Source organism: Megachile rotundata, chromosome 6 (assembly GCF_050947335.1).
Source record: "Megachile rotundata isolate GNS110a chromosome 6, iyMegRotu1, whole genome shotgun sequence".
NCBI classification, from domain to species: domain Eukaryota; kingdom Metazoa; phylum Arthropoda; class Insecta; order Hymenoptera; family Megachilidae; genus Megachile; species Megachile rotundata.
In genome coordinates, this window is record NC_134988.1 from 2,578,288 (window position 1) to 2,603,223 (window position 24,936).

The following is a 24,936-nucleotide window of genomic DNA, read 5'->3' on the forward strand; positions in this document are numbered from 1 at the left end:
TAATTTGTACAAAAGTTGATCAATTTTCCAGTAATCTCGATTGTATTAGCTCTTATAAACGAATTTTTTTTAAATACTTATAAGCAAAATATTCTTTAATGGAATTTCAGTTATGTCTTATAAATTAGCCCATTATTAAATTGTACGTAGCCTTTAATATATATTCTGTGTTAATGTAGATTTGCTTACGTTAGGATAAAAGCTTTTCTAATTCTCAATTACTTGTAAAATGTATTGTTTTTCTTCTTCATTTTTGGTCAACAGATTATTATATTCAGATATAAGTTTAACATCACGTTCAGCGGTATCGTTTACCACTTTTGACATTATCATTTTTTCATCAAGTGTCAAAATTTTAGGGGGTGAGACGATGAAAAAATCGAAAAAAAAATCGACCTCTATAGCTAAGGGCCACCCTAGTGCGGAGTAAAAAAAAAATGCCAGTGTAAAGGGGGTATCAAATACACATCGTAACACAATTCGAGTGGGACTATACACTTCTCGAATCAATTACCTCTCATACTCAACAACATACACATCGTATACACAATCACTGTACACTTTCACCGTTTAATCACGATCAAATATATATTTCAAGGCGTTTTTATGCCGTAAAGCCTTTTCTCCTAAATCGTATCATTCGAGCTAATAAATTATTATGATTTTTTAGGCTTAATTCTGTCTACCTAATGTTTTATTTATCCTCTTCCTTAATCAACTTTAGATATTATTTTGAAACACGAAATTTCCCCATGTTGGAAAGTTTCGACGATACAGTCGCAATTAAAATATGAAATGACATTCCAAATGAAGAAATTAGGACTTGCATTAACATGAGTAATCGGTAGCAAGAGGTAATTGAACAACGTTGAGGAAACACGTGTTACTAGAATTTAAACACACGCACAGAAAAACGGCTCTTTTCAGACCTATATCATGTGCAAAATTCGTCTGGCAACCTCTGCGCGATACATATCAGACAATACCAATATCGGTGATATATATGTCATAAAAGCAAAGTTACTTTAAACTGCTGCATTTTTACTAAAAAAAAAATAGCAGCGACTTTTCACTTACTGGAAGTTAAGGGGGGACCTCTATGTAGGTGGGCTCAAAAAATGCATTTTTTTTTATTGCTTAAAAAGTTACTTTGAAGCCTATAGAATACGAAATGCATTGGTATTTTGGGTGAACCATAAAACTATTGCTGTGAGAGCCTATACCCGTCACCCGCCTTCGCGACGCTCCGAGAGGCGTTCGGTCGTATAATGACCGGGGAGCTGTTTATTTTCTATCCCTGTTTGAAATGCTTCTATAGCTGTAATAAAGTTTAGTCAGATGTTTTGGAAGAAGTATTTACATGAAATTTTTAAAGGAAAGGAAAGTTAACAGATGCCCTAATAAAGAAGCTGCAATCTCACTATGGATTAGCCATTAGGAGGAATGTAAACAGTGTTCCGGACATGAAAAATGGAATATTGGCTACGCATTATCATTTGTGCTCAACGGACAAAAATCCGAGGCACGAGTATTGTCCGACAGCAAAAGAAAGTAAGTGCAAATGAAAGAAAGCCGAAGTACACGGAACAACATCACAAAATTTGAATCTCCCTCCACCTCTTCGCCCGACGTACAGCAGCACATTCTTCCTATTTTCGAAGAATTATCAAACGAAAATTTGCTGCACAAATGTTTAGACGGTCATACGCAAAACGCAAACGAAAGTTTCAACTTGACCGTCTGGCGTATAACTCCAAAACATTTGCATTCCGGATAGAAAATATTCGAAATTGCAGCATATATGGCAGGCTCTGTCTTTAATGAAGGTCATCGTTCAGTCCTACGAATAATGCAAGAACTCCAGCTAACTATTGGAAAACAAGCGGTGAACTATGCTGAGAAAACCGATCAACGCCGGATTCAGAGGCAAGGGAGGCGCAGCTCCTTGTCCACAGAAGAGGTCTGTAAAGCACGTAGAGAGCAGCTGGCTGAGCAAAATGAGTATTTGGAGGAAGCTGAAGGATTATTATACGGTGCTGGAATAGCAGATTAGCCAGTAAGTCACGAAATCATACATTTTTTTCATACCGAAACTTGAAACGCAATTATCTCGAAACTTTTTTTTTTCGGTAAATTCAATATCGGTGTACACGATTACTCAAAAACTACTCAACTAATCGGCCTGAAATTTTGTACACATTTTCATAGAAGTACTGTCTCCTGGATGAACCTAAATATAAGTTAAAATCATTAATATAAACAATTTTTTTATTGCAAAAAAGAGTAAAATTTTATGGAAAAATTTTAAACATTTTATTCTGAGGTTTGTCATTTTTCCAATTTTTAATTTTTTTTTTGTTTTTTTTTTTTTTTTTTTTTTTCAATTTTTTAGGTGCATCCATTTATCACAGCTATATACCAATCAGATTTCTTTGCTTGGCTGTTTCAGATAATAAGAAAAGAAGCTAGAGTGTACACCGTTTTCGAAGTCACTTCGCGACGCATCTAACATGTTATACTGTACCTCCGCCATTTTGTATTTTATTTAAACAAAAAAAATTTAGAAATGAAGTTGAAGTACTTATTAAATAGTCCTCCAAACCTTACAAATAATTATTCATTCCGTATCCTTCAAAATAATTTCTGAAAATCAGCTGAATTTCGGCTTCCTACATAGAGATCCCCCCTTAAAGATGAAGATTCATACTTAATGCCTCTGCAAACAGTATCTCCGAAAAAAATGTAGCAAGCCCATGCATTTCATGAAACTTTGTAATTTTCAATATAGTAAACACGTCCTCACATTTATGGTATTATAGTAGTAAGGATACATCAAGCTTAAAATAAATAATATACTATATCTACTGTAAAAACAGTAGAAAATACCTCATAGTAATTTATCATTTAAAATAACCAACTTTAATTAATCTAATTTGTTATTTAAAAGTTATATTAATATGAGTTCTACAAATACTATATTCCCCATAAAAAACAAGATTAATTTGTCCGTTTTCTTTTACATATATTCCAATTTTTATGTGCTGATTGTTCTAATATTCCATAGTACATTAGTTTTTTATTTTTAATAAGGAATAATTCAATAATTATAAAAACTAAATATACTTCCATTAAAAGAATATCTAAACACTGTATTTTATATTTTTTATTTGTTTTATCGACGAATATTAAAATCATAAATGAATACTAAATTTGGATTATTCAAAATGTTTTTAAAGGTCTAGCGAAATAAAGGATCATCTCCGAATTGATTTTGAGGCCCTTATAACAGTAAAACAGAGGAAATAACATAATTTCTTTGGCTTCACGTGTTCACATTTTTTTAAAGCTTGATAGAAATTATTCGTAATATTAGTTGTTAATTTAATATTTTTTGCAATTTTATTGCACATTTTTGTCGGGGTGTGGAACCTCGCATTTGTCCAGAACTCATTTTTTAAATGCTTTTTAAGATTTTAGAGGAAATTCATGCTCACTTTTCAACTCCTATTAGGTACTTTACCGATTCTTATAATTGAGCATTGTTATTCCATTAATTTTCATATAATTCATATAATACATAATTCATTTGTATTTACTTTTTTTGCGACTTATTATATTTATATCATAATTTATATCACTTTCTGATTAAATTTATGTTATCCTGTTATCGTATGTTAGTTTAAACAACATTCTTTTACCATCAGTATTATTCATTTAGTAACTCTACTGCGATTATGACCTATAAGTTTGTGAATTGTACTATCATTTTATCTGTCTCACGAAACATAATATTTATGTTTTCATCTGTATATTATTGCCAATATTGTTAAAAAATAATTTAATTTAATTAGTTTTTTAAAAAATTCAATGTTTCTAAAAATCTTAAATATTTTATTTAGATTGAAGACTTTATAGCTGTAAAAGTATAAAATCAGTATTGGCCATAAAAACCTATGGTGATTCAAACCGCGTCACACTCATACCTGCGATGCTTACAATAATTTTTGAGAAATCAATGAACGGTATATGAAAAGGTATGAAATGTTAAGAATATTGTAAAAGATTGTAAAAATAATAATATTTTTAATAAAAATGCTGATTGTCCCTTTTTGCAAGAGGCGACTTTAAATTATATATCTAATTGATACAAATAACAAATTCCAAAAACACGTATCCTCTATTTTAGTCCATAGTTTACATACACAAAATTGCAAAAAATAAATCAACATTTAGTATAAAAATTTAAACAAAAATTATTAATTTTCAAAATATTATTTAAACAAATAAAGTTTATTAAATTTTTTTACGCAAAAAAATTTCATATTTAAAGACCAATAATTTAAGAAAAAAAGTTTCCAATTATCTTCATTCATTCCGGAGATATTCCCAAAAATATGATTTCAGCCCTTAACTTTGAAGGCTATTTTCACCCCTTCAATGTGAACGATGGCCGATAAAAAAAAATACGTGTGAAATATTTTTATGCGTTCTGTATCATACTCAAAGCGCATCAAAATCGGCGTGTGTCGATTGGGTAATATCCCTTGTAAGAATTCTTGTACGCGCAAAGCGGTGTGACTGAAAGCGTTGCCGCCATGACGCAGCTATCACGTAGCAGCGATCTCTTTTCGATTTCCGATTATTCCAACATTCATTCATTGATCACTATTAAGAAGTTAATAGTGTCCTAGTAAATGTTTCCCGGGCACGGGAATCATTTTCATCAATTCTAGTGCTTGTCCGTCGACCAGAGCGACTTTCCGGCTACTCTTGAACAAATTCAACGCGCCTGGGAATCGTACAAATAACCCAGAAGATCAATTGAAAATTAAAACGCTTATGGTCTCGATTTCAGTTTTCTTGCCCCGTCACATAGCTTATTATCTTTATTAGACTTTATTAGCTATTTGTGGATTATATCTGTAGGTAAAACCACTTAAACAAAAGAACGAATCAACAATACTACCTTCGGGGTGATGTGATAAGCTATTGACAAAATTGTAATTATTATATCATATATTATTGTTATTATATCTATGTTACCGTGAAAGACCGAAATTGGAGAATGTCGACTTTCACCGGTGAATGTCAACATAGACCAAATACGTCGGTGAAAGATCGAATATTTCATTACATTCTTGTACATTCGGACCCTCACCGGTGTATCGAGAATCACAGATATACTCTGGTGGAGGTCCAAAAGAGAGGAACCGACAAAGAAGCGACTGGCTCTCTCCCGCCAAATCCTGTGTTTTGCTGGGAGTCTGTCAGCTTTGTCAATCTTATGCAAGCTTTGATGATGCGAGCAACATTTTCTTAATTTTTTTTTTCAATACCGTAATTTATACTGAATGGATACTGCAGTAAATCGTGATCTTTTTTTTGAAAAGTTAAATGCATTAATTGCGCGTAAACGAGAAGACAATTGTTTTTATTTTTCCCAAGAAAAGTACTCTAAAATACTGTCTGAAGTCGTTTGTGCTAAAACTAAGTGCAGCACACCTTTGGATTACAGACGATTAAAAAGTTTTAACGTTTTAAAAATGAATGATGAAAGGAAATTAATTGTGCCATTAAAATCAGGGGAAACGAATATACGGTATTATGTTACCAATGAAGAATTGTTCAGTATACTATATGAAACTCACGCCAAAATAGGCCACGGAGGAAGAACACGTATGCTTAGAATGTACTATGTGTTTTAAATTCTTGGTCTCTCCTCTCAGAAAGAAAGGCGCAAAAGTTACGTCACACTTATGACGTTTTATAGCGACTGATTTACGGAGAAGAAAATATAAATCTCCGACATGTTCAACATTCACCATTAGTGCATGATGAATGTCGACATTTACCGGTGTAAGTCAGAAATAAGGGTATTCGGCAAATATTTCGGACATACACCAAGCGACTATGTGAATGTTGACATTCACCAGCGAAAGTCGACATTCTCCAGATTTCGGTGTTTCACGGTAACATCTACATATAAAAGATGTTTATAAAAAAATTACCATTATTGACAGTGAAAGGAAATTGATAATCACGAATGGATCCAGACAAACAGTGGAGGACAAAAGTATTCGTACATTTGCAATATAGAAATAAAAAGAACGATATGTTCTATATTGTTAAGTATATTTAATCATATATAGCTGCATATTAAACATTACACTTATAGCAACAAATAACCCAAAAGTAGTAACTTCATATGACTTGAAATTGACGAGATTGTAAGAAATCGCCGGGACAAAAGTATTCGTACGTTATCATTTATGTTGATAAATTCAACAATTGCAATGGTATCAGGACATTTTGATCAATGTAATCATTACAGTAGATGATGTTCTGTTAGCGTATACAGTAGTAATCGTGGGAAGCACACTTTAACACTAATATTTGCAAAATGGGGAAAAAATGCAATGAAACAAGATTAAAAGGAAGAAAAATTGCTATATGGTTACATGAAGAAGATAAATCATATAGAAATATATCGAAAATACTATGGAGAAGTCGATCGACTATACAAAGTATTATAAACAAGTATAAAAAAGAAGGAATATTGCAGAAAGAAAAAAAAAACGGTAAACTCCAAAAATTATCTATGAGAGAAAAGTGTAAAATCGTCCGAACTATTAAAGAAAAACTAGATATCAGTGTATTTGGAATTGCATTACACGACGAAAAGTGCTGCGTCGGGTCGGATATAACAGTAGAGTTGCGAGGAAGAAACCACTCATAAACAAAGAAAATGAAAAAAAGAAATCAGAATTTTCAGAACAATAAATAAATGATAGCGACAACTTCTGGAAAACGTAGTATTTTCCAACACGTCTGTTACGAACCGGAGGGGTCACAGCCGCGTGGCTGGGGGCTGTATTAGGTTATGGTAGTGTTAGTAGGCTAACTCAGGTTTGTTAATCAATCTGAGCGCCAAAGGAAAGTAGACGCGGGGATGAGTCGACGTATGGCTAACGTCGAGTGTCACAGAAAATGTTAGTGTTTGAACTCGTAACAAAGATATGCCGGTATACCTCGAGCGGCTAAGATATACCGACTAGTGGGTTGTTGGTACTTTGATTACTAAAGCCAAAATTTAAAGAAATAAATGATTAAAAATATATTCTTCTCAAAACCGGAGTTACAAACGTTGTAGTGTATTTGTCGGTTAAGGTGATTTTTAACCGACTTCGAAAAAGGAGGAGGTTACTCAATTCGATCAGTATATTTTTTTTTTTTTTTTTTTTTTCTATGTATGTTCGCGCATTACGCCTAGCTGGATGGACCGATCGGAATGAAACCTTTTGCATCTGGTAGGTTCTGACTGCCCATTGGTACCACTATCAAAAAATTTTTCATTTTTTAATTACAAAGTGTTGTTATTGCAAAAAAATCGGCAACTTTTGAAATAAACTTTTCTCGATTTTAGTGCGCTTTCAATATCTTATCACGGACATGATTCTGAACAATTTTGTTCATATACAAATTTCGCGGAAATGTTTAGTTTTCGAGATATTAGCGAAAAAAATTGTTATTAACTTTTGAAATCAACTTCGAATGATTTTAATGTCCTTTTAATATGTTGTCAGGGGCATGGTTCTGGACAACCTTTTCCTTATGCATAATTGACAGAAAGCTTTAGTTTTCAAGATATTAGCGAAAAAAGAAATTGGAAAACGAATATCCATGTTGTCTTTTACTTAATTATGCTCATGGCATTTACGCAGACAAAAAAAAGCCCGGAAGAACTGTCTCACAGTATCCTATACAATTCTCCCCATTCCACTAAAAAGCGTGAAATAAAATAATTTTCAGAAAAAAAATATACCGACTTCGAAATGCACTAAAAAGTATAAAATAATTTCTATTTCCTAATGAAGTAATTTCTATTTCATTCAATCATACAATTACGTAACAGATATGAATGAAACATATTTACTCGTTAGGTAGTATATTAAATACATTTCAACTTTTTCGGAGGCGGCGCAAAATTAAAAATACCTCAGTAAACGTTGCCGCCAATAACCAGTTGATTGTGGTATGGCGTATTGGAAATTAATAAATCCTGAGAAAGAATACGTACCATTATAGATATATCTGGTAATATACGTAAATGTAACGACTGCATCTTCATTTCGCAACGTTTCTGATATAAATGAAATTGAATTGACTTCGTTCGCATGTGGAAGCCATGGCTCTAAGAACCTATAAACGGAGCCCACGACGCGGGAATTACCAAATTTGCGGCAGATGGGCTCTATCTTTATAGTATATGCGGCGATCGAGTCCTTCCGTCGCATTCTCTATGAATCTAGCATATATGCGTTCTGCGTAAATCATCAAATTGGCCGAAGAACCACATATACGCGTTTGGCGAAAACAGTTGATTGAGCCGAGAAACGCATATATGTACATATGTGTCCCACGTAAATGCGTGGCTATGGCCGAGAAACTTAAAACTATGCGTTCCGTGAAAACAACTGATAGAGCCGAGAAACGCGTACATGTGTGCATGCGCGTAAATCTGTACATGTACATATAATATGTCCAGAATTTGACTTGGAATGCTATGAACGAAAACCGCGTTTAAGCAGAAATATGCGCTGGCAATTTTTAATGACTATCGCGGCAGGAGCTCGGCCCCACGGTACGGTTCACTTCGAACCGTCCCGTTCGCAAAGGGCTAGATAGACCATAGTTACATTCTATACGCACTAACACCTACTTCGCGGCGTGCTATCGAGTTATATGTATAGAAAAAAAAATAGCTATACAAGCTTTGCCTATGTTCGGCTGTCCAAAGGTTGACATGTTCAAGAAAATCTTTTAATTTTGCGCCGCCTCCGAAAAAGTTGAAATGTATTTAATATATTAGGTGTACAAATGAATAATCCAAATTATTTTAAGCTGTTATAAAATTAATGCATTTGGTGGGATATCAAGGGCGTGCTTTACTATGAGTTGTTAGAACCAGGTGAAACAGTTACTGCAGATTGCTACCAGCGACAATTAATCTGCTTGAGTCAAGCATTGGAAAGAAAACGACCGTATACTGGCAAAGGAGAACGGCCAGTGAAACTGTTGCACGACAGCGCGAGGCCACACATTGCTTCCAATACAAAAGATGTCATAATGAGTCTTGGATGGGATGTTTTGCAGTACCCGGCATATTCACCGGACACTGCTCCGTCAGATTATCACCTATTCCGGTCGATGCAACACGCCTTATCTGATATGCACTTCCAATCAGTGGACGAGATCCGAAAATGCCTTGACGACTTCATCGCGTCTAAAGACGTAACATTCTTCCGAGATGGAATTCATCAGTTACCAGAAAGATGGCTTAAAGTTATAGAAAGAAATGGCGACTACTTTGATTGAACAATTCAATTTAGTAACTTTTAAAATAAACCTTGAATGAAGCAGAAAAATTGGATTATTCATTTGTATACCTAATACTACCTAACGAATAAATATGTTTCATTCATATCTGTTACGTAATTGTATGATTGAATGAAATAGAAATTACTTCATTAGGAAATAGAAATTATTTGATACTTTTTAGTGCATTTCGAAGTCGGTATATTTTTTTTCTGAAAATTATTTTATACAAAAGTCGAACTTGATTTTATTTTTACTTGAGTTTGAATAGTTTCGATTCCGACAAAGCGAGAATCTAATCCTGCCTAGTTTCGACGGAAAACAAGTGAAATGGGGATCCAAAAGTACTTTAGAAAAATGCCTAACAGTAGACTATACATACTGTATGGTGATTATGCTCGAAAGGAATTCTAATCCGATCTTGCTCGAAATTACTTCTTTAATTCAACGCAATGACTCTAACTGTACTCTGACAGAGGTTCCTCGTTAGACAGCGTTCGAGAATTAACTGGGTCCTATGCGTCTTCTCCACAACCCTTTTCATACCCAAAAAATGGGTGCAAAACGAGTAGTGGTGAAAACGGTGGGAACGGATCAACGCATCCGGAGACGTTAGATATTCTCGAGCGAAGCCTAATAAGGAAACCCGGGTATCTGGGAAAGCTAGGTAAGACTAAATTCCCTCTTTGCGGTAGTCTTTGACTATTCTCGAACATCCAACTCCAAAAAATAAAAAAATTATCGGCGAACATAACACGTCAAAATTTAATATTTTTAAGTCGGACGATAGTAAAAAAGTAGGGCGAAAAGCTAATACTGCATTGGATTTCAAATTTTGCTGCTTCTGGAGGCAATAATTTAGTAATAATAGATGAAATAATGGGTAAACATTTATATTTAAATATTTTAAAAGAAAATTTACAAAATAGTGCAGATAATTAGAATGAATTAAATGTATGAATTAGATGAATTTTATTTTCAGCAAGACTGACGCAAAACATACAGCCAATATATATAGTACGTCAGTGGTTGTTAATACCAATATTCCCCACAGGTTATCAACTCATCCACAATTGCTTGACTTAAATCCTATCGAACATGTATGGGCGAAACTTGAAAAAAATGTGCGAAAACATGATATAATACTTGAAAGAAATATTAAAAAGAGAGTAGTGTAATGTAAAACCTGACTTCGTTAAAAATTTGGTGTTGCCAATGCCCGAAATATTACTTGAAATGACTTGCCGCAAGGGTTACCATACAAAATATTGATTTATAAAATTCCTGCTAAAATAATTGTAGCAATAATTAAGCGTACGAATACTTGTGTTCCGGCGATTTTTTACTGTCTCGTGAATTTCAAGTCATTTCAAGTTACTACATAATGTTATTGCTTTTGGTTTTGGATCATTTGTTGCTGCAAGTGTAATGTTTAACATGCAGCTATGTATGATTTTAAATGTACTTAATAATATAGAAAATATTGTTCTTTTCTGTTTTTATATTTCAAGTGTACGAATACTATTGTCCCTCACTGTATATAATAATATTTCATCAGAATTTAAGTGTACTAGCTCAGTAACATTTCTAAGTAGTTGAATAATTGTTCTCTTGTGATAAAAACTGTATTTTTCAATACAGATTTTTATAACGTTGTAACTAAAATGTTGCAATACGAAGAGTTTTATTAGTTATTGATGATATTTTAGTATAATAGTAAATGAAATCAATTAATCTTTACATATTTAGATATTAAAATTATAAATAATTATGTGGTAGTTAAACCAATAAATTAAATATTTTAGGAATATCATGCATTTTAAGTATAAAATATGTTTGTACCTTTATTGTGAAATTCAACATCAAACAATCAGGATATTCTTCTGCAAGTCTATAAATAAGAGATCTCCAAGTAGGATGCTGAATCATTTCCGTTAACCAAGCGGGAGTCTAATATAAATAGTATTATATTTTAATAACAATTAAATTATAACTTTGTACTTAGCATTTCCAAAAACTTCAAATACATACTTCACCCTCCTCTGTAAAAATTTTATCTGCCTTTTTCGGATCAAATGTTTTCAATATCATGTCTTTTAAGTTATTTTCCACCATTGCTTGAACGTCTGAAACTTTCACTCCGGCAAGAATAAGCCATTCAGCAAGAAGGTTTGCCAACTGAGCACAAGCGGTATAATTTTTTGATAATAGTTCTATTACTTGCTCAGGATTTCCACCAGCTTGAAAGTATCTAAACAACAAAGGGAAAATAGTATTAATGTACGGATTATTACAAACATATTACATTGTTTGAAGAATTAGTCATATATAAATAATAATATAATTTGAGAAAACTAAATGAATGTGAAAATGAAATGAATGTTATTAGAAGAACTATTGGAAGGATTATTTAATAATTTGATAATACAATTTTAAAGTACAATATAACAAAAGTCACTAACTATACGTTTAAAAACGTTTTGCGATGCTTACGTTTGGTGTTTGTTTAGTAGATTTCGATAAATATTATTGTGATTTTTACTGTTTAATGTAATAATTATTCTATAGAGGTAATGATTCTAACGAAGTAATGAAATGGCTTGCGGAAATGATTCTACGCTGTCTTTTTTTTCGTTACGTACAGCCTGAAGTATCCTCGTGTCCAACTCCTAACAAATTTCGATTAAGACAGAAAACGAATATACTGGACTCCATTAAACATGAAGGTAATGTATTTCACAATTCTGCAAGTGGTCACAGAATATCTAATTTCGCATTCTTGGTACTCTTCACACATAAAATAAGAATGATAAAGCACCAGAAAAATGAATAGTTACAATGAATGAATTAATATCAAACTGTTTTATTCATTGCACGTTCCCTCAAATATCTCAAATGTTGAAGTTCCGGCATTTTAGTAAATATTGATGATACTCTTACCACGACTGTAATAAAACAATAAACTCTGTCCTTAAGGTATTCCAGTTTTAATCAACCGGAACAAAATAATTATGCTCATAATAGAGAACAGTGTCTTTTCAATGCATTTTAAAAATTACGGCCATGAAATAGCAATCATACAGTCACGTGCTAGCTGTCAAAGCGTTCGGACGTGTTCAATGGAGCTCAAAGTGTTTACGGAACAGCTGACAAGGAAAGGCAATCACAAATTCAATAACCGGACCAACGAATATCATATTCTAGATAAGGACAAACAACAGCCGTTCGACTAGATACCGATTCTAATCGGTTATATCTAGCTTGAGATGGCGTTAAAAATTGGTCAAATCTTTGACCAGAATTCGCAGACAAGCACTAGGACCCCTCCGTGGCAAAAGGATACCTCCGCTGATTCAAATTGACCAGAACAAAAAAAGAAGAAGAATCGAGACCACAAACGGAAACGATAACGCCATATTGGGTCCATCAAGGAGTTCTGTAACAATATAAAATAGATTTTCAATTTTAAATTCATGCGTTGATAACAATAAGCCTGAAAATCAGTTATCACAAAAAGAACCACAACCACCGCCAATATACCTTGATGACATCATTGACACTCAAACGCTGGTCATTCCACACCAAATCGATCACTTTTGAAAGTCACCATCTCCGATTTTGTTCTAATCGAAATATGTTGAAGTCCATGTGAAATTAGAGGGTGTTTAAGTCATCATTTTGCCGGTTTCGAATCCGTTAGTGAATGACAAGCCTTCAAAGTTTGCAATTTTTGCCCATTTTGGCGAAAATAGGATCCACTTACGAATTTTTTTCTCAAAAACTACTCAATCGATTTAGCTAAATTCTTTTTTGTTTTATTCACAAAGGATTGGACTTTTAAAACGATTTAAAATTTTTTAATATTTTTTTTAACTCCACCCATTTGTTATAAAATGGAAAATTTAAACAAATTCTGCTTTTGCGTTTTTTTGAATGAGGGGCGTAAAGGGTTTAAATTTCAAAAGAATATGGTCATATTCTTTGAAGCTTTCCCGTTAAAATGAGCCCTTCCAAACGATAGATATTTGAAAATTGACATCACTACAAGCTGGAATTACGTGGTGTATCTCCAATTTACGTAGACGTGTCGCACACTTAGCTATGATCGGTTGTTTTATACCACCGGTTCGCAAGCAAGCTGAGAACGCAACTCGCCTACACAGCTGAAAAGAAAATTCCAATTTTCCAATTTTTAAGTTCCTTTTCCTTTTCAGCTCATTGTTCTGCAGCTAGTTGAAATTACTCCGGATTATATTCGTACTGTGTATATAATAATTTTCAGAAAAAAAAATACACCGACTTCGAAATGCACTAAAAAGTATAAAATAATTTCTATTTCCTAATGAAGTAATTTCTATTTCATTCAATCATACAATTACGTAACAGATATGAATGAAACCCATTTACTCGTTAGGTAGTATATTAAATACATTTCAACCTTTTCGTAGGCGGCGCATAATTAAAAGATTTTCTTGAACATGTCAACCTTTGGACAGCCGAACATACGCAAAGCGTGTATAGCTATTTTTTTTCTATATATATAACTCGACAGCACGCCGCGAAGTAGGTGTTAGTGCGTATAGAATGGAACTATGGTCTATCTAGATTCATAGAGTATGCGACGGATCGCCACATATTCTATAAAGATAGAGCCGATCTGCCGCAAATTTGGTAATTCCCGCTTCGTGGGCTCCGTTTATAGGTTCTTAGATCCATGGCTTCCACATGCGAACGAAGTCGATTCAATTTCATTTATATCAGAAATGTTGCGAAATGAAGATGCAGTCGTTACATTTACGTATATTACCAGATATATCTATAATGGTTCATGTTCTTTCTCAGGATTTATTAATTTCCAATACGCCATACCACAATCAACTGGTTATTGGCAGCAACGCTTAGTGAGGTATTTTTAATTTTGCGCCGCCTCCGAAAAAGTTGAAATGTATTTAATATACTACCTAACGAGTAAATAGGTTTAATTCATATCTGTGACGTAATTGTATGATTCAAAGAAATAGAAATTACTTCATTAGGAAATAGAAATTATTTTATACTTTTTAGTGCATTCCGAAGTCGGTGTATTTTTTTTCTGAAAATTATTTTATTAGTGCATTTCGAAGTCGGCGTATTTTTTTTTCTTAAAATTATTTTATTTTGCAATAACAATACTTTGCAATTAAAAAATGAAAAATTTTTTGATAATGGTACCAATGGGGAGTCAGAACCTACGAGATGCAAAAGGTTTCGTTCCGATCGGTCCATCCAGCTAGGCGTAATCGGCGAACATACATAGAAAAAACAAAAAGTTGCCGGTTTTTTTGCAATAACAATACTTTGCAATTAAAAAATGAAAAATGTTTTGATAATGGTACCATTGGGGAGTCAGAACCTACGAGATACAAAAGGTTTCGTTCTGATCGGTCCACCCAGCAGGCGTAATCGGCGAACATACATAGAAAGGGAAAAAAATATATATATACAGTGGCGGCCATATACTTACGTACACTTACTAGAATTAAATATTATTTCCTCTACACTTATACGTTACACGAATATATGAAAATCAATTATATTTTTTATAGGTTTACAATATGCCTAATAAGATTTCAAAATAGCTTTCTTTAATTTGCTATAATTAAAAAGTTTTTCGTATTTTTATGACGAAGTGTCAAGTTTTCTGCGGACACATACTTAAGTACACATCGAAACACCTATATTTTCGCATGTTTATTTAATTTATAATTATAATACATTAATATTTCGTATGTAGACCCTTATTTTTTATAACTGCGGCACACCTTCGCGGCATGGATTCGATAAGTCGAACACATCTGCTGGCGGGTATCAAATTCCATGCTTCCTGTACAATAGTGTACAATTCATCAATATTTTTGAGTTTCTGCTTTTGTACATGTTTGTCGACATCAATCCACAGCATCTCGATTGGATTTAGATCCGGAGATTGTGCTGGCCAGTTCATTACGCGAATATTATTGTCACTCAAAAATGTCTTGACGACTTTAGCGGAATGTTTTGGATCATTATCTGCTTGGTAGACCCATTCCTGTGGCATATATTATTCGGCGAATGGTAGTACATAATACGTTTTTTACAATATCCAAATATGCGTATCTGTCCATGATTCCAGTTATGCGATGAATAGGATCAGTACCTCTTACTGTCATAGCTCCCCAAACGAGTACCGACCCACCACCACCTTTTACAGTCGGTTTAATACAATTTTTATGAAATTCTTCTCCTTTGCGACGTCTCACGTATACTTTGCCATCAGATCCAAATCGATTAAATTTCGATTCATCTGTAAAAATTACTCTGGACCACTGCTGACGTGTCCAGTTTAAATGGTCTTTCGCAAAAGCAATCCTAGCCCGACGATTTTTTTCTGAAATGAGCGGTTTCTTTCTGGCAACGCGTCCGTATAGTTGAAACTCATTAAGTCTTCGCTGGACAGTTCTAAAACTTATTTTTTTATGGAGATCTGCTGCTATTTCTTTGTGGATAGCAACTGCAGTTTTGAATCTGTCCGCTTCAGATAATCGGTGAATCTTGCGAACTTGCTGTTCTTTGATCAGTTTTTCGAGGTCTCGCTTTACGAGGAACGTTATTTGGTGTTCCATGAAGGGTAATATGTTGTATAGCTTGATGGCAAGCCATAACAGAAATCTCTAATTTCTTGGAAATCTTTCGGTACGACATTCCATCCTTCCGAAGCTGTTGCACTAATCGCCGTTGTTCTGGCGTGATATTTTTTCCTTTACTCATTGCAGCACTATTATAATACGTCTAACTGCAAACACTGCCCACTAAATACTGGTAAATATTGTTTACAATTGGCGTAGCTGTGCGAAACAAGAGCGTACGTAAGTAATTGTCCGCTGCAAAACCGACAGAACAAAAGAAAACATTTACGAAGTACTCATTTTTTTTAAATAAGCTAAAGCTCTACTGTAAATATGAACATCAGGGTTCAAGATTCTTAGAAATTAATTGTTCATACCACTATCTGAGCTTTGTAGAAATATATCAAATTTTAAAGTTAAAATATGAGGTGTACGTAAGTATATGGCCGCCACTGTATATATATACTGATCGAATTGAGTAACCTTCCTTTTTCGAAGTCGGTTAAAAATACAAAAAGGTAGTCACGTAGACTACAGATGACAGATTAAACTACGCTCGTACTATGTTCTTATAATGAACTTTACAAATATTAACGCGTGTTGTTAACTGTCGTTAATCATTCACTAACTAGCTGTTGTAATGTATACGTAATGATGTTCAGAGGTAAATTGACTTGATGTTTAATGCACGTAGATAGTAACTTGTAATCACTTCAATAAATATTTGGCGGTAGACTGATATGATCATAACGAATAATGCCGGTAGATTTATTGACTCAATGTCCGCGTAGCAAATGATTCCGGTAGACTGACTTTCTTTTTAAGCTTCTATGTATACAGTACGGTGGAAAAATAACGGAACTTTTTAAATTCAAGGAAAACTACTAGCGCCATCTATTAAAACAATGTTATCTAAAAACAATATACCTACTCTACAAAACACAACGATCATTATTGGAATCGAGCAACGAATTGTGAACTTATAACGTTTTATGCGACAGAACCTTTCGACACCGTGTCACAAAATCACGGATAAGCGCAACAAATTGCTCACGTTGAATATTGCGAGGATTTTATTAAAACAGCTAGACGAAACACCAAAGTGCTACGTGGAAATCTCCAGGCTCTCCAAAATAAAAAAAACTGCGATTCGAGAAGAGTCGAGAGAAGACAACGTTAATTTACTTTTACGATTCTAAAAGAATTATATTTCGGGAATACATTCAAAATGTTTGGACAAAATGTTAATGGCGAATATTATCTGGGTGTTATGGAACATTTATGAAAGAGGATCGTTCGTATGAGGCCTGAATATCAAGTACCGGGAAGTTGGTTTCTGTTGCATGATAACGCACCATGTCACAGAACTGCTTCTGTTCGTGAATATTTGGCGAAAAAACAAGTCTGTTTGTTTCAACATCCTCCAAATTTGCCTTACTTATCTCTACATTTACTTCCTTTTTCCAAAACTGAAATTATCTATAAAAGGAATGTTTTATGACACTGTTATATGTATAAATCCAAGCAGCTGTAACAAGGGTGTTTGAAACGATTCAACAGAACGACATAAAAAACTCTATGTTAACGTTGCGTGAGTGTAGCCAGCGGTGTATTGATACGGAAAGGATGTATTTTGAATAAAAATAATATTTATATTTAAAAAGTTCCGTTATATTTCCGACATACTGTGTGTATCTGATGAATAATTCCAGTAAACTGTAGATGGAAACGTTGTAAAATATTCTGGTAGACTTGTAAACGTGACGAAGAATCCCGGTAAATTGGTAAGAATGAATATTACAGGTACGCCGTTTATCATTTACATAGATCACCATTCATTCGAACAGTTTTGCACTTGCAAATTTCTCCAAATTGGCTAGTTAGCAACTTTGATTAGGAGGTCATTAATGTAGGATCGGAAATAATCGAGGTTGACGGATTACTAGTTTTTTTTTTGGGAATAATAATAACAGAATAATAATTTTAATAATTTAACAAGAGTATAATAATCAACGAAATATAAAAATTAAATACGGACACGGATACAACTTTTCGAACGACTTCCTACTTTCAACGTTACAACGAGACTGACCCGCGATGTCACGCCGTTTTCCTCGTTTGCCTTGGGTTCCCGCGTAAAAGGAAACAAATGCAGTCTAATTCTTCGTTCCCTTGCTAATTTTCGCGCCAAAATGTAATACCGCCGAATTATCTTGGCGCCAACCATCCACGTTTCCCGCTCGCCCGATCGCGCCCGATCGTATTCGATGACACTCGAACTAACCAATCCCTCATTAATATGAGGTCAATTATACTTTAGGTACTTATAATGCAAATGTAGATGGACTTAATAGACCTAACATCAAATATCAAGATTGTTACAACGTGAAATCAATCAAATTATGATTTTAATAGCTTTCTTTATATGAATCAGGGTATGATATCATATGTAATAGAAAAAATGTCCTTTATTGAAATTTACCTATTTAGCAATTCTACATTAATCTCAAAATCCAGATTAATTTAACTTATATTCAACAAATTTTTTACATACTACATTAACTATGTTGATATTTTGATAAACTACAATGTAGAAACATATTAGAATGCCTCCAAAAAATGATATTTTTAATTAGAGATAAAAAATTCGTATTTATACAATTTAAAAGACGTAATGACGTTAAACAGAACTGATTAATAAAATAATAAGATTCGTGTTTTCTAAAAATTAAATTGCAGTATATATTTCCGAATGTATCACACTATAATTGCCTGAAGCCACATACACTCGTCAAAAAAATTAAGGGAACAGAAAAATTCCTAAAATTTTTAGATCATTTTCAAATTGCTCTGCCTCCGTTGAAATTCATCACAGAAGACATCTAGAAGAGTCATTTTGAAGCTTCAGGTCTCTAGTTTTCGACCCTTTATCTCAACAATTTTTCGAGCCCATTATCATTAACAAAATATACAAAAAATCGCGATGAAAAAATTTTTGAATTTTTTTTCTTTTTTTTAAGGCTTGTGAAGACATGGACAAATTTTTTTGATTAATGCCACTTCCAGATTGCTGTTCCTTGTTCCTTCCCCTATAATTTGCACGTCCATGAAGTTCGTTTCGACGATCGGTCGCAAAGTTACGGAATTTACGTGCGCTGGAAAATACGCTTCTTCGAATTTGGAACCAAGTTCCCCAAGCCATGATACGACGATGCATTAATATGCGCGAACGTTTGCAAGATGTAATTAATAACCGTGGTGGTAATACTCGTCGATTTTGATGAAATTTTTATATATTATAGAACTCGAAAAAATATTTGACACGTATTTTTTTTATCGGCAAACATCCACTCTGAAGTGGTGAAAATAACTCTTAAAGTTGGGGTTGAAAAAACTATTTTCGCAAATATCTCGGGAACTATTAGGCCTAGACAAAAAATTCAAAATGCAAATTTTTCTGTTTTAGAAGGCCAATAATATGGCGTAAGTGGAGTTTTGACAAATATATTTATTTCAAAAATATGTTAAAAATTAACATTATTTTGCAAATTTTTTTAATAAAACGTTGTACCATTTTGATCAAATTTCACATACATAAACTATGTGTCCAAAGAAAAAATACGGATAAATTGGAATTTTTAATTTCGCTTGCGGAAAAAATATTACTGTCCTTGAAGTTATAAGTATGTACATTTTATACCTTCCGTTCGGTTCGCGACTGACTTCGTACTAGTGACAGTATTCGGCGCACGGAAGATCTAAACGCGTAAATTGTATTTCTGTGAAGTGTAATCTCTTCGTGATAATTTAGAGCACATGCAATTAAAGGAATTGCATCTGCTGATTAAGAAGTACCTCACGATTGTAAAATATATATTCTTAGGTTGGACAACTTTGAAAATATCACGTTTTTCATAATTTTGCCTTCTACTTTTTGCAAAAGTTATTAAACAATTTAGTTTTGTAGTCATTATTTATGGATGTAAGGATAGATTGTCAGGAAATCCCAGGAAATAAGGTATTCTGGAAAAATAGGAATTTATTGCGCAGTTAAGGAAATTGTATAGGAAACAGGATAATTTTTTTCTCTTTCTTTCTTTACGCAACGCAACATCCTGACTATTTCAAATTTTACTCTATAGCTCTAGTCAGTCAGACGTCCAGGAGTGACTCTGTTCTCTACCGTTCGAATGGCGTCCAGCTATTTTCTCCGAACTCTCCATAACGAATGGGCGATCAGGGGTATCCTCCCGCACTCTCCTGTACTCTACTCGGGGCGTCCAGGAGATGCTCTGCCCTCTCTTAATCGACAGGTGTCCAGGAAGGTTTAGCCGTACTCTCCTACTGGAGTTTTAAACCGTTACCTCCAGGCGGGCGTTCAGAAATTTTCGCCGTACTCTCCCGCCGGAGTTCCTAACAGCTAAGTCCTTCTCCAGACAGATGTCCAGGTATCATTGTCGAACTCTCCTGCCGGAGTCCCTAGGCTAGTCCGAGAGTGGCCGATGGTCCTCTCTCTCAGACTGCCAAATAGATCGGCTACTGTCGCGATGTTTGTTTTTTACGTTTGCAACATCGTTTTTAAATGTGCCTATTTACTTTACTCTAAATAAAGTTATACTCATTTTTCGTCTACCGAATTAAGATTACGCTGAGTATGGCAGTACGTGATATATAACTACAGTAGTGGTAGAAAAAAATAGGGATAGGTCGCAATAGAAAATAATACGAAATCGCCAAAATTTAGATAGCTGTGGAACTCAAATTATTATTCTATAGATGCTGAAGAACTGTGAGAGTACAATTATACACATGGCATATCATGAGAAAATTGTGAAAAATACAGATAAACTAACGCATGGTAGTGTAAAGTATTGAAATTCACAATTGTTGACTGTAAATGACTATAACTTCAAAAAATTCCAACATTATTTTGTGACCAGAAGTTTATATTTATATTTTAGGTAAAAAAAGATTGTTAAAATTATTAATTAGCAATTATAGCAGCCAAAAAGAATAGTATAGAATATAGAATATATACTATACATTTTTAGAGAAAATTTAATTTTATATATAATATAATATTTCATATACCATCATATAGTAATTTCAATAATTTTTTAATATATTGTCAAAAATATGATTATGAACAACTTTTTTCTTGCTTGAGGTAACAGTAACAATCTTTATGAATATCTTGAAAATTAAGAGAGAAAGAAATTGTTCATTATGTTAATTCCGTTATTTATGCTAAAAACGAATGTGATATTTGTGTTCAGTACATTAATACAACTAATATTATGTGCACAATACATAAATAGCTTAGGGAGGAAAGGGGAAAACAACAATAAAATTCAATCTATAACAAAATACATAGTAACAATATAAACATTTTTTTATGAATATTCTTGAACCTACTTAGAACTTCCTGTCAATTACATGTAGGGAAAAAATTCTTTACAATCACAATAACAAGAGATTATACTAACATATTGAAACATCATTGAAATAATTTTATATTGATAATCAAATATTAGCCATATCACCTTCTACTAGATCAAAGTAAAACCCATTTAACAAAAATATTAATTATTGATTCATCGCCTCCTTTTAATAATGACTTTTTGTTAAAATAATCTTTGAGAAGTTCAGAGATATATGTATTTTACTTTGATGCCATGCTACTAATGGTTACATTTTACATAATAATTACTTTTTGTATTCAGCTATATTTTGTCATATGAATCATAATAGAATAAAGTACAAATTAATTTATTGTTTTCTATTACTGCAAATTAAGATTTTTGAAAAATCCTTTTTGGAGACAATATGAGTTTTAATTATAAAATAGTGTTGGAATTTTTGCATTAAATATTTTCCTTTCAATGATATGATCATTTAAAGTTAACAAATGCCAATATTTCACTTTACATATACTTCATCAACATTTTCCTTACAATCTGTACAATAACATTTTATTAATAACTTAAGTATTGAAAGTATCTCACTTTGTAAAATTTAACTGAACATCACTATATTGGCAAGAATTACAACAATATTTGGATTTACTTTCTCTAATCAATTTACATACTGTTAACCTAGAAACAAATCAGCGATAATATTCAGATATCATCACATGCCATAGAATACAATTTTTTATATCTCCACGAATGATTTTAACCAATGACAGGATAAGTAAATGGATAGATAAAATGCTGATACTCTAACTCATTTTAGTGCCTAAAAAATTAACCATAAAATTAATTTAAAAATGTATCATTTAAAGGATACTCCTTTTGCAACTAATAATACAGGAAAAAAAGTTTAAATATAATAATTTTATTAGAATTTTTCCTAAAATAAAACGGAATTTATGTTCTAGCTATACATTAATCACTCTAGGAAATTTTCATACAAATTACTGTTTGTTAAAAGTACATATATGCATGTCACATTAAATAATAAGATTTTGAAATATAATGTTCTGGAGTTTACTAGATTTGTCATGTTCCTGTTATTATAATTTGTTGTGTTTTTTAAACAATCATAGCAAAACTATAAAACATAGAATGTACACTAGTTTCATTTTATACTTATTAATGATCTTGTCAGTACCATGAATAATATTTTTTTATTAATAATTACATAGACAGAAAGCTACAAACATAAATCCAGTGACAAAGGTATCAAGCCTTTTTGTCAACAAAAGCTAATTGAATGGAATAAAAACATAAAGGGTCTAGTCGAATAAGGTAGTGTTTGTAGATAACTCAAAATTCATAGCATACTCATAAATTATAAATTTCAAATTTGTAACTGTTAAAATAAAAGATAAGTTTGTTGATTTATGTATAGATAAAGCGAAAGATGCAACAACTGCACAGATGTGCACATATCCAGTTGACCAGTAAGAACATATCATGTAAAGTATTTAAGATTATATTATTTTAGAAAAGTATATAGCTTCGTTATTTACAAACTTAAAAATGACATATAAAAAGATTTAAAAGTTTATGAATAACAGCTGAATTTTGGATACAAATTAATCTGATTAGTAATTCTTCATTTTTTGTTTATATAGTTATACCTATTAACTTTTACTGTAATAAATATATAACACAGTTCGATATATTTAAGTGTTAAAAAGTAAAGCTTCCCAAAAATTCATATTTTAATAGAATCATGTAGGTATTATTATAAAAGTATTATATTAATTTAATCAATAAAAGGAAATGTATTTATAAAGATTACCTTTTGAGTTGTGTAAAAATACCAGGTTCCATAATATAATCTGGTGTCTTAAATTTGTTCAAGCACTCATTTAATATTTCTTGAGGATTGTCAAAACTATCTTCCCCTCCGCCATCTTCAGCTGTTCTTGTTATTTCATCTGTCCAACCACTATGGTCATCACTGTAGTCAGGCTCCATTATTTCTGTCGATTATGGATATTTAATCCCCTTTAATATATAATAAAAAATAGTTAAATAATAGTTTATTACTGTTATGTTGTATATCTATAAAATATATTACTTATAAATATAGATATAAATATTCTTTAATCATCACAAGATGGACTTTAATATGATAATAAACTGAACGTATGTAAGTGATTCAATTGGAAAATGTGTGTTTTGTAAATACTTTCTATATAAAGTTTGATATACATAAAATTGTTTACAACAATTATACATGTTAATCAAACCAAAAATCAAAGAAAATATACTTATTTCTCTAAATCTTTAGAACTCATAACAAATGAACACAGTGAAGATATTATTTATTTAATTACATTAACTTTACATTTATAAAACAGAAAATACTCGAAAAAAATTTTGAAGATAAAAATCAAATATACTTATATTGGTTAATATTTTGTTTGATACTTCAGAAGCTATATAATAATTGTGAAAATTAAATACAGATAAAAAACTTAACAACTGCTTTCATTAATAGTTGCAATTCTCTTTACCAATCAGATAAAAACAATTATAGATGCAGCAGCCTTTATATATTTATATATTTTAATATTAATTTAGGTCCTTTTTAGTTATCATTATTATATTTTTTATGTTATATTTTATGTTAAGAACTAAAATTAAGTTGCAGTTAAAAAATTAGGAAATTCTGAACACAAGTCTGACACATACTACAAGTAATTTGTAATTCTAACTTATAAATGACAATATACACAAATAATTGTATGGTTTACAATAATTATGTGAATATTCTGATTCATTTAAATTAACTTAATTCTTTCTTAAAAGTAATATCTAATAACCTAAACATATTTGCATTGGACAATGTAATAAAAATTACTCAAATAAACAGAAAGCCTATTAAATGATTCAATTATTGCTTTCAGGAATATTTTATTACATTTATATAGCACAAAGATGTAATACAAATGGAACAATGAAAAAAAGATATATAAAAAATGCAAAACAATTTATTTTTTATACAGAATAGTGAGAAGTAAATAAGTTGTAACACTGAAAATTTATACACAATTAATTGCAATGAAAAACAAATAATTGACCATCGTTGTCTAACCTATACATAGTAAAGTTTATACTTCCAGTAATCCATAATAGACGATCATATTATTTTCACTGTCTGCAGCTTCAAAAAAATTAAACAAAATTTTAGATATTTATCAAAATCACTCTAATATATTAGATCAAAGTATTGTTTTTATATTTGATTTAGTTAAATGGATATTAATTATTGTTAAACTTCGAAATCATTCTTTTAATATTATACATAAAACTATAAAAATACATATATTTATTTCCAAAATATAGTAATTAAAAATAATATTACATAATAAAATCATGAAATTATATCACATTAAATTGCAGAGAATATTACATCGCTAAAGAACTTGTTATTCTGTCCATTAAATTTAAAATATTTTTAT

At 32.0% G+C, this 24,936-nt stretch overlaps 1 protein-coding gene and 1 long non-coding RNA gene across 5 annotated transcripts in view; one reads left to right on the plus strand and one right to left on the minus strand.

The window, feature by feature from the left end:
• The window catches only part of TH1 (negative elongation factor complex member TH1), a 75,248-nt gene that overhangs the window by 50,092 nt on the left and 220 nt on the right, over positions 1–24,936 (minus strand). For all 4 annotated transcript variants that reach the window (XM_076532668.1, XM_076532667.1, XM_076532666.1 and 1 more), the window contains exons 2-4: positions 23,268–23,476; positions 11,407–11,626; positions 11,218–11,325 (exon numbers count right to left, since the gene is read on the minus strand). In XM_076532668.1, the coding sequence (XP_076388783.1) occupies positions 11,218–11,325; positions 11,407–11,626; positions 23,268–23,446 (507 nt within the window). In that variant the 5' untranslated portion in view covers positions 23,447–23,476. The remainder of the gene's footprint in view (positions 1–11,217; positions 11,326–11,406; positions 11,627–23,267; positions 23,477–24,936) is intronic.
• Positions 19,603–23,250, plus strand: LOC143264614 (uncharacterized). The gene is made up of 3 exons (XR_013038415.1): positions 19,603–20,467; positions 22,666–22,938; positions 23,098–23,250. It is a non-coding gene; the product is annotated as an uncharacterized LOC143264614 (long non-coding RNA).